The sequence below is a fragment of the Portunus trituberculatus genome, chromosome 21, assembly GCF_017591435.1.
Source record: "Portunus trituberculatus isolate SZX2019 chromosome 21, ASM1759143v1, whole genome shotgun sequence".
Lineage (NCBI taxonomy): Eukaryota > Metazoa > Arthropoda > Malacostraca > Decapoda > Portunidae > Portunus > Portunus trituberculatus.
In genome coordinates this window covers 6,041,280-6,052,636 of record NC_059275.1, presented here as the reverse complement: position 1 = coordinate 6,052,636, position 11,357 = coordinate 6,041,280, and the positions used below count along the sequence as shown (strand labels likewise).

Sequence of the window (11,357 nt, the reverse complement as noted above, 5' to 3'; positions counted from 1 at the left end):
GAGAGAGAGAGAGAGAGAGAGAGAGAGAGAGAGAGAGAGAGACCTGAATTTAGCTAGAATTAGGCACACTGACTTGGAAAAAAGAAATGGGGCCGATCCCTTCTTGAGTGAGCATCGTCTTTATTCTCCCTCCAACGCTCATTAAAACACGCCAGGATGAAGGTAACGGCGCCTACCACGGTCACCTGCGCTTTACATATTTACGTGATGTAATGGAATAAAAGAGGAAGTGCGCCTTAATTTCTTATGACGGCTAATTACCCTCATTATTTACGTAAGAGCTATGCTAAAAAGTAGGATGGGGAAGCATTATGACATTACCTTACAACACCTTTGATAGAGAGCTGAAGTTTCGGAATTCGTAGAGTGAAAATGTTTAAGGATAAAAGTGAAAAAAAAAGAGTTCAATCTCAGTTATTTACGGGGTATGAATAATGGGATCCGTCGACATTATGTTAGGTACACTAGGAAAAAGAGTAAAAAACGTGGGATAGTAAAGGTGAAGGGTCTTTCAGTAATATCTTTCAGAGAGAGAGAGAGAGAGAGAGAGAGAGAGAGAGAGAGAGAGAGAGAGAGAGAGAGAGAGAGAGAGAGAGAATGTGTCAAAATAAGTCATTGATATTTGAGTTTAAATACCTACTCGAATACAGTAACAAGAAACAACACTCACTCACCTCCACACACCTGATGCATTACTCTTCTCGAATAACACCCAATATGAAACTTCCGCGAACTTCTAAACACCTAAAACTACATGAAGGAAACCTGGAAATATAACGCAGATAGAAATAAGAGCTTTAAACAATCCAACTCAATATTTCTCTTACTTGACCTCCCTGCAGAAAAAAAATATGAACCAGTCGCAGAAGAAAGAGCATAAAATAACAAGTTTCATGAATCCCTCATTTTACACGACGGTCATACAGAGGAAAATTAACACACAAGAGAAGGACCCAAAAGAAGATAAAGGAGCTCCAAGACTCTCACGCGGTACTGTTCTAACATAATATTACAAAGGAAAATGTACGCTTTTAGAAGACAACCGAAAGGAAATAAGCCTCATAAATCAAACGCGATATTCCTTCCACTTGACAACCTTACAGAAAATGGATGTCACACAGGAGGATCAACTATACACGAAAGAAAACTGGATATCTATTGGCGAAAAAAAAAATCACACTTAAAGGAAACAACATCTCAAAGGCAGGACACGAATCCCCAGTAGAAGAAAACGGGAGGACAGAGAAAACACTCAGGCTTTCTTGACAGGGTTGGCGAGCGCAGCATCCCTCGGTGTGGGATCCCCGGAGTCCTCGTAAGGATTTTTCCGGTTTTTTCGCCTCAGGACGTATTTGTTGTGGACTCTCTTCATGTCTAGAATATCCTTCATCTCCTCCCGCTCCTCGTCCTGCGGGTGGAAGAGTGTAGTGGTGGTGGTGGTAGTAGTATAGTGTGCCAACTCTAAAGTGGCTACTGGGTCTCAGTTTGAACTGTACCAAAGGGAATGTGTGGTTGTCAGATCTTGAGGAAAACCGTGAGCTGTCCTTGTAATAAGTGCGTTGATCAACAGAAAGCAAATATTTTTCACATCAAATCAATTACGTTATCAATAAGCTACAATGTGTTTTAAATCCAGGAGCCATTTTATAGTAGACAGGCTTGTAATAGTTGCAGTGGAGAACACGTATCTTTTTTCTATGTCAGAGGGGAAAATTGGTCAAGGGCAACCGAAATAGTTAAAAGACCCACTTAATTACCAGTCCCCAGGCAAGTCCGAGAGAGCTAGCCACAAGAAAGGGGTAAATGTCTTGATACTTCCCTTTAAGTAATAGTGGTGGAGGAAGATATGCATAGTAATAGTCGTTGTAGTAGTAGTAGTAGTAGTAGTAGTAGTAGTAGTAGTAGTAGTAGTAGTAGTAGTAGTAGTAGTAGTAGTAGTAGTAGTAGTAGTAGTAGTAGTAGTAGTAGTAGTAGTAGTAGTAGTAGTAGTAGCAGTAAATGGTGAGGCTGGTGAACATATTGTAAAATGCTTTATTATTTTCTCCCCACGACTATTTTTCACTGTCAAGAAAATGATTTACCATGTTGTTAAGCTGTTTTCACCAGTTAGTAGTGTAGTAATCTCAATCTACCAATAAAACCATAAAAAATAATAATAATAAATAAAAAAAATAAAACCCGATTAACTTTAACTAAAGCCTTTTTGAGAATCGTGGTGATACGGCGGTGGTGAAAGAATGAAGGTGAAGAAGATTGTAGCTTTAGTAGTGGTGGTGGTGGTGGTGGTGGTGGTACGGGTGGGAGTGGTAATGGTGGTGGTGTTGGACGCAATGATGAGGGTGGTGTAAAATGTAGAAAGAATGACAAGTCTGGAAAAGGAAAGTGTGCAGGACAACCGAACAACAACAGAACAAGAAATATGAGACTACAAAAAACTGGAAGTATTAACAGATACCAAACAGAGAGAGAGAGAGAGAGAGAGAGAGAGAGAGAGAGAGAGAGAGAGAGAGAGAGAGAGAGAGAGAGAGAGAGAGAGAGAGAGAGAGAGAGAGAGAGAGAGAGAGAGAGAGAGAGAGAGAGAGAGATTTTCAATAAATACTGTAAAAAGTGAGATAAAAGTCACACACACACACACACCCACACACACAGATAGAATATTGAAATGAACAAAGCAAAAGCATTACAAATCTTCATTTCCTTTACCTGTACCTCTATTTAAACATGAAAACGAGGAATACAGTGAAGGTGAATTGAAAGACATTAATAAAGGAAAAAAGGGAAAAGGAGAATAAAACATGAAAAGAAGCAGAGAAACAAAGAGTAATATAAATAGAGATAAAAAAAACATCCGAGCAGAAAAAAATATAGGATAAACAAATAAACAAGCACATATGAATAAGGACAAAGCATAACAGGAAAATAAACGTCAATGAAGAAATAAAGAATATGATATAAGAATAGATAAATGGAAAAAAGAAAAAAGGTAAACTACGAAAGAGGTGTGTCTGTGCGTGTGTGTGTGTGTGTGTGTGTGTGTGTGTGTGTGTGTGTGTGTGTGTGTGTGTGTGTGTGTGTGTGTGTGTGTGTGTGTGTGTGTGTGTGTGTGTGTGTGTGTGTGTGTGTGTGTGTGTGACGGACTAAAATACAAAATAAACTGCAGGATCAAATAATTAAAATAAAAAAAATTAATAATAATAAAAAACATGAAAACGTGAAAATAAAGTAGGAGGAGGAGGAAAAGTAAAAGGAGGAAGAGGAATAGGAAGAAGAGGAAGATGAGGAGAAGGGAGAGAAAGAAGAGAAGGAGAAGGAGAAGACCATATAACAATAAGACCATAAAACAATAATAACTAGAACATGAACAAAGATAAGCAAAGGGACGTGAGGAAAGACGAGAAGGACGAAGAAGAGAAGAACAAGAAAGACCGACGAAAAACAACACATGACATGAAAAAAAAAAAAACTAAACTGATAAAGAAAAACTGTAATCGGAGTTGGAGTCAGAGGAGGAGGAGGAGTAGGAAGAGGAGGAGGAGGAGGACGAGGAGAAGAAGAAAGAGGAGGAGTAAGAGATTTGTTTTTGTAGAAGAGGGGGAAGCTGGCCAAGGGCAACAAAAAATACGACATAAAAAAGGCCCACTTGATTGCCACTTCCATTAAAGCAATACTCACATTCTGATGCAGCCTTAGCACTAAAGCTCTTCTCCCGTCAGACATTGGTTGAGAGTACGCTGTGAGGTGCTTCAGACGTTCCTCAGGGCTGATACCTCGCTCCACCACCAACACGATACGAGCCCACTGTGTGTGTGTGTGTGTGTGTGTGTGTGTGTGTGTGTGTGTGTGTGTGTGGGGAGGGAAGAGATATTAAGCGATTTATCTATCCAATGATTTAGTGATTGATAGACAAACATGATTACTGATGGTTTGGCAACTCTTAACGTACAGGGTTCAGAAAGAGAGAGAGAGAGAGAGAGAGAGAGAGAGAGAGAGAGAGAGAGAGAGAGAGAGAGAGAGAGAGAGAGAGAGAGAGAGAGAGAGAGAGAGAGAGAGAGAGGTATTTAACGATTGATAGACGATGAAATAGCACTTGTAATGTTTTGTAATATTTTAATGCACACAAAATTTATGCTCATAACTTCACCATTCACCTGTTCAATTATTTCACATTTTCGTCATTCATTCCCTCATTTTCCTCCATCTCTCTGAATTTATGTTTTATTGACCCATTTACTTCACAATCCACCCTTGACACATCCATTTACTCAGCTCTTCATCCATTATCAGTCTATCCATCTCATTACCTCTTCATTCATCCACTTGTCGAATTCACTAACAACTTCACAGGCTCATCCACCTGACTCACCGATCTCGTGTCATCCACCTTTTTTTTCTCATCGATTTAAGTTTACGAGCCTTCTCACCAATCCTTATTTAAATAGACTTTCTAATCCACAGACATCCTTCTAGACTCATCCACCAATCTTACCAGTCACTCATAAATTCTTATCCATATGCATCAATATCTCATTATCATATCTATCTTAACTTTTCACTAAATACATTACATTCATCTAGTTGTCATCCATCCGTCTGACTCTCATCGACTTAACAATACCACCTTAACACCCCATTCATCCACTCATCCTGTTGCATCCTCTCCTTCACCTCTTCAGTCCTTCTCACCCACATGGCTCACTCACAGCTCTCAAAATACCCATCCACTTCACCATCCACTTATCGAGTTTTCCACCTACCTGTCTCATCCACTCGTTCTTCATCTCTGCAATTCTCTCATAGGTGTTTCCCATCATGGCGATCAGCAGGTTAATGAGTAGGATGGACACGATAGCAGTAAACACCATGAACAACGTCTGTGTGGGAGGTGAAAAATAACTCGTAAAAAAAAGTCCAGCATTGCATTACACGACAAACGCAACACTTGACATTCACTAGACCTGCAAGATTACGAACACTTGGGTACAGAACAGATGAAACACTTGTCGCTTCACTTGTAATGCTATCAAGGCACACAGTGATTTTTTTTGTACTTGCCTAGCGGGAGAAAGGAAAATTACACCTGAGAAGTTATGAAATACGTATATAGATGAGAGATATATAAGAAGAGTGACGAAACGCTTAGTGTCAGTGTTAGAATAAAGCAAGGGGTAACGGGTTCAAGTTTAATGAAGTTAGATAAAACAAAAAATGGGAATAAATTGTTTCTTAAGGAGAGGGAAAGATAAATGGAACAGAATCAGTAAGAAAGTTTTTAGTACCAAATCAACAGGTAGCTTTAAAATATTAGACACCTTTATAGATAGAAATGAGAGGTGGAGAATGATAGGTTTATTTCATACAGAGACTGCCACGTACAAACATACTCGCTTCCTGCAGCTTTCCGTAACTGATGTTCTTATGAAACACAAAGGATTTAAACTCAAGAAGGTTACACTGCATAAGAAGATAACTAAGAAACACAAGAGAATAACAAATAAATACAGAAAGGTTACAAAGCGCTTAAGTAAAAAAAGAACACAAATCAGTATTATGAAAGAATAAACCTTTGTAGAATCATTATGTCTGAAAAATCACATTAACGGTGGATGAATATTAACATCTCTAAGATTGTTTCGTAGCAATCTCAAAACACGCCTGCTGAGTCTCGCAGCATCTCAAAAACCGAAAATACAGAACAAATGTCAATCTAAAGAACAATTACGAACTGTTACATTAAACCACCAGGTTACAGAACAATTCATAAACAGAATTTGAAAATTAATTAACGTATTTCTGAAAAAGAAAAAACAGGAAACTAATAAAAACATGAGTGGAAAAGAATGAAATTTCAAAAATATTTGTACGATACACAAATGAACAGCAGCATTATTATGACCATAAAATGAAAACATTAAAAAATCCCCCAATCCTGAAAGAGACATGATCTGAAAAAAAAAATACTCGAAGGGAGAAAGAAACGATGAAAAATAGAAGAAAAATCGAATTAAATAGAAAAAAACAAGACAATAAAGATATAAGTACGTACAATAGGAGGAAGAGGAGGAAGAGGAAGAGGAAGAGGAAGAGGAGGAGGTGGAGGAGGAGGAGGAGGAGGAGGAGGAGGAGGAGAAAAGAAAAAAGAAAAATAAAGAAGAAAGATAAATACGCCTTAATATCATGCAACACCTGAGGATAACGCCAGGTGTCTGATCAGCCTCGCCTCGTCAGTGATCATCAGAGCGCTACTCCCTTGGTCGCCTCCCTGCCACACCTGCATTACAATGTCACAAAGGAAGCCCAAGCCAACAACACACACGCATTTTTCTTGCAAACTCTTCAAAGAATTGCGACGTGGAAAATGACGAAGAAAAAGGTTGTTGAAAGATTTTTCCAATTTCAATTCCGAGCATTTCTGAGACAAAAACTTAAAAAAAAAAAAAAAGGGAAAATGAGTTGTTACAATTTTTTTTCTCTGTCTCTGGAAAGGAAGATTAAGTGTGTTTTGTTGAATATTTATGAAATTCTCTCTCTCTCTCTCTCTCTCTCTCTCTCTCTCTCTCTCTCTCTCTCCTTTTTTTCCGCCTACACACACACACACACACACACACACAACGTCGAGAATCTGAGTTGTCAATGAAACAGAGTTCAAACCTCATTGGCAGTATTGTATTCACGGTTGTCTGCTGGTCACCCGGTCAGCCTTCCCCATTACGGAGCGAGCTCAGAGCTCATAGACCGATCTTCGGGTAGGACTGAGACCACACCACACATCGGGAAAGCGAGACCACAACCGCGGATTACATCCCGTACATACTTGTTGCTATGTGAACAGGGGCTACACATTTAGAAGCTTGCCCATTTGCCTAAACTCTTCTGGGGCTCGAATCCAGGCCTTCTCGGCTGTGAGCTGATTGTTCTAACCATTCCACTACGCCGTTTGTGTGTGTGTGTGTGTGTGTGTGTGTGTGTGTGTGTGTGTGTGTGTGTGTGTGTGTGTGTAATGTAGAATACTTCACAGAAAAGTTCAAATCACGTTCTAAAATGCGTCTTGACTTTACGTAAATGATTATTTCCAATAGTCCTCTCTCTCTCTCTCTCTCTCTCTCTCTCTCTCTCTCTCTCTCTCTCTCTCTCTCTGTTTGTTCGGCTATAATTCAATCTTTCCAAATTACATTATCATACGAAATCATCTTCGAACCTCCCACAACAAATATCTGTTCCTCCTCTTCCTCCTTCTCCGCCTTCTAATCCTTCTCCTACTCCTCCTCATTCTCCTCCTCTGCAGGATCAGGTATTGTTAGAGTTTGTTATAGCCATGTTTAGAGTTCTCGTGATATAGCTGAAGGGTTACAACCTCTTTTTATCTTGAGGGATGTGACGTTATCGGCGGCACAGAGTCGCTGGTTGACACATCCAGCTAGGACAATCTTGCTCAATCGTCAGCGCCAAGTTATAACGCTTTCACATTGGAGAGACATCAGAGGCAGAATGTGTTGCTATGCATTAAACTAATCTTCACCCTCGTGTGCTGCTTGATTCAGATATTACCAGCAGAGATGTCAATAACAAATCAAGTGAAATAAAAAAAACACACATCGTCCATCCCTCTCCAGAGCAGTCAATCAGTACATGTGAAAAGGTTTACCATCAAATCACAGTTATTTGTTGCCAATGTGGCTATAATATTGGGAGGCTTAAATCTTTCAGTCACAAAATAGGAACCTTATAAAAACATATTTGTAAGCTTCCTTCGTCAACGTCATGTATTCGATGAGAGGTAATATTGTAACAATATCGCAAGTATATTTATATATATTTTTTTTTTCACAATAGACGAAAGCCTGAATGATAAAGTAAAAGAGAATCAGAATTCACGCTTTCAACCATCAATTTTGACATAGCGACAATAAAAAAAAAAAAATGGATTATCTTTGCACCGATTTTGATGGACTTGAAATGTTGCTCGCACACACACAAGCTGAGGTGAACTGACTGAAACACCAGGCAAAAATAAAACATGGGAAATGGTTCCAGTTCAAACAAAACCGTGAAAATCTGCTTACCGCGAACCAGCTATCACTGCGTGGGTAAGGATCACTACACCGAAAAAGACAGAACACAGAACCACGATACTGACGTCAGCGTACCACAAAAATTAAGTATCACAGAATAAATCCTAAAAACTATAAACGTGACAAACTGCGCCATAAAATAATAAATCTCGTCAAACGCAATAACACCAATTCATATTCAAATCCTAAAAACCATGTAATACCCTGAAAAATTTATCACTATCTATAAATTGAAAGGGTTTAAGCATCAACAATAAAAGAAAGGTAAAAGAAAAAGGTGAACAAAAGAAAAGAGCCTCGACATGGCGAACACTGAACGATTGCCTCATGTCTCTTATTCTTCCTCTTCTTCCTCTTCTTATTTCTCTGGGGTGTTCAAAATGTTCGAGAGGTTTAAATGGTTGGTAGATTATAAGCAAAAGTATACAGATTCCTGGAGGACTTCATATCAATCAAGGAGAAGGAATTAATCACTATCACTGTATGTGTATATCTTTTGGGGTCATTTCAGATACTGGGAAATAGGTGGTTGTTCAGACTTTTCAACGAAGTTTAAATGAGACAAGAACACAATTTCTCTCTCTCTCTCTCTCTCTCTCTCTCTCTCTCTCTCTCTCTCTCTCTCTCTCTCTCTCTCTCTCACGAACACATTCCTCTAACTTTCTTCTTCTCCGCTCCCCTCACGAGCACTTCTCATCACCGTCCTCATCTTTCCACCCCTTTTTCCTTCTCTCTTTATTATCCTTCCTTGCGTGCCTCTCTCTTGTAATAACTCTCCTCCTTCCTCTCACATTTCCTCTGCTTTATTCTCTCCTCTCCTCTCCACCCCTTCCTTTCCCTTCCCCCTCTCTCCCATTCCCTACCTGGCTCTAATCTTTTTTTGTCCCCTTCCTCCCTCGCCTCCACTCAAAAAGAACCTTATAGGGCTGTGCTGTGTGGGTATGTTAATGCGCTTCACTTAATGGAAAAAGTCTCACGCCAACACCTTTCACGAGCGGGAGTTTGACACCAATGAAATTTCGCTTCGAAAAAAAAAAATGGTGGAAAAAAGATAAAAGAGAAGAGGAAAAGGTTAAGTGGTAAATAATGGGAAACATATATTGGCGTATGATTTTTTTTCTTTTTATAGTTTCTTTATGATTTCTTTATATTACGGTCTTTGTTTTGTTTCTCTCTTACTCCATTTCATCCGTTTGTTTATCCATCTGTCTATCGTTGTTTCTGTCTGCCTGTTTGCCTGTCTGTCTTTCTCGCTACCGGTCTGTCTTTTTAACCAGTCAGTCAGTCTGCCAGTCATTTTCTTCTTGTCTTTCTCTATTTGTCTATCTGTCTGTCTATTTATTTGTCAGTCACTGCTTGTGTGTCTCTATTTTTCTATCCATGTCTATTGTCTGTCAGTCAGTAAGTCTGTTTATATGTCAGTCTGTCTGTCACTCTATCCGTTTGTTAATTCTCTCTCTCTCTCTCTCTCTCTCTCTCTCTCTCTCTCTCTCTCTCTCTCTCTGTCAGCCACACACACACACACACACACACACACACACACACGTACCTTGCCTGTGGTGGTGTGGTCTGTGCAATCGAGGGCGCCGTATGTGTCTCCGAAGTTTCCCAAGGACATGATAAACATTTTCATTACGCTCTCCGCCGCTGAAGGCATGGGGTTCGTCAGGCATTGGTTACGGTCGAAGGTGTCGTGGAAGGAGTTGAAGATGACGAAGTACGCTGCGTGATGGATGAGGGAAGGAGAGACGGGTCAGTGAATCAGTGAGGGTAGTGGATGAAAAGAGAAGTGATGAAGGTTATATAGGTATGGAACATAATAGATAGATAAAAGGATAGACGGATAGATATATAGATGGATATTTAGAGAGAAAGATAAATAGATAGATAGATAAGTACTTAAATAGGTGTACATGTGTAGATAGAAACATACAGATTAATTGATAGATAGATAGATAGATAAATACATACATATCTATTGAATACAACATACTAATGACAAATATGACAATGTGGTTTATAGTCAGAAACTGCTGCTTTGTAACACTAAAATAAAACAGTCGCAAACGAACAGGATTACTTAGTCGAACATTGAGCTACATAGTGATTAAGTCTGCTGGTTAATCACTGAACCAAACAGTGAGTGAGCGATTCAGTGAGTCAGCCAGTTAGTCAACCAGTTACTTAGGTAGTCAATATGTTAATTACTTACGTAGCCAACGACCATTTTATTCAGCTATTCAATAAGCCATTCAGCCAACCAGCGTGCCTCCCTTCTCACTCTCTTACACACACACACACACACACACACACACACACACACACATCAACAGAGAATTAAAACGCAAAAAGGACCAGGAAAATTAATACAGACTAATGAGAAGGTTATGCAAAAGGAGCCTGAATCATGCAAGACCTCAAAGCAACACCATTACTACCACTCTGTCCCCGACGTACCAGAGAAACAAAGTGAGCTCAGTGGAGGACTCGGGTCAGTTGAACGCACAGCTGAATCAAGTTGTAATTAAGGGGGTTAAGAAATATGAGCATGATCTTTGAATGGAAATGAATAAACCGCAGGGGAGTGAGATTAGTAATATGTAATTTTAAAGAGTTTGATGTGAGAGAGAGAGAGAGAGAGAGAGAGAGAGAGAGAGAGAGAGAGAGAGAGAGAGAGAGAGAGAGAGAGAGAGAGAGAGAGAGAGAGAGAGAGAGAGAGAGAGAGAGAGAGAGAGAGAGATGGGGAGGCACAGAAAAAAAAACCACACACAAAGAAAATACGAGAGATTAACTACGTAAATATTAAAAGGGAGGGAGGGGAGGCACAGAACACACACACACACACACACACACACACACACACACACACACACACACACACACACACACACACACACACACACACACAAAGAAAGAGAGAAAGCTTAATTATGTAAATATCACAAAAAGCAGAAAAAAGAAGGTGCAATAATTCGAGGTAAGTATTGAACCTTACAACAAAAAAGAGAGTGAAAAGAGATCAAGAAAGAAAGATTCCGAGAGCGCAATATGAGAGACGAAAGACGGAGGACGTGGAATACTTAAATGAGAGAGGAAGAGATTAATGAGACACCAAGCAAGACGAAAGAAAAAAGTGATAATACGAACAAGAAATAATGTACCACAAAAATGAAGCGCAGATATAAAAGAAAAAGAAAGAGGACGAAAATAGGAGTAGAAGGAGAAGGAGGAGGAGAAAGAGGAGGAAGAGAGGAAGCAGGAGCAGGAGGAGGAGAAGGAGGATGAGGA

General features: G+C 39.6%; 1 protein-coding gene across 1 annotated transcript in view; it reads right to left on the bottom strand.

The window, feature by feature from the left end:
* Window positions 1–11,357, bottom strand: part of LOC123507174 (transient receptor potential cation channel subfamily V member 5-like) — a 112,430-nt gene continuing 101,073 nt past the window's right edge. The window contains exons 18-21 of the mRNA XM_045259830.1: window positions 9,619–9,791; window positions 4,755–4,871; window positions 3,673–3,798; window positions 1–1,408 (exon numbers count right to left, since the gene is read on the bottom strand). Of these exons, the coding sequence (XP_045115765.1) occupies window positions 1,253–1,408; window positions 3,673–3,798; window positions 4,755–4,871; window positions 9,619–9,791 (572 nt within the window). The 3' untranslated portion in view covers window positions 1–1,252. The remainder of the gene's footprint in view (window positions 1,409–3,672; window positions 3,799–4,754; window positions 4,872–9,618; window positions 9,792–11,357) is intronic.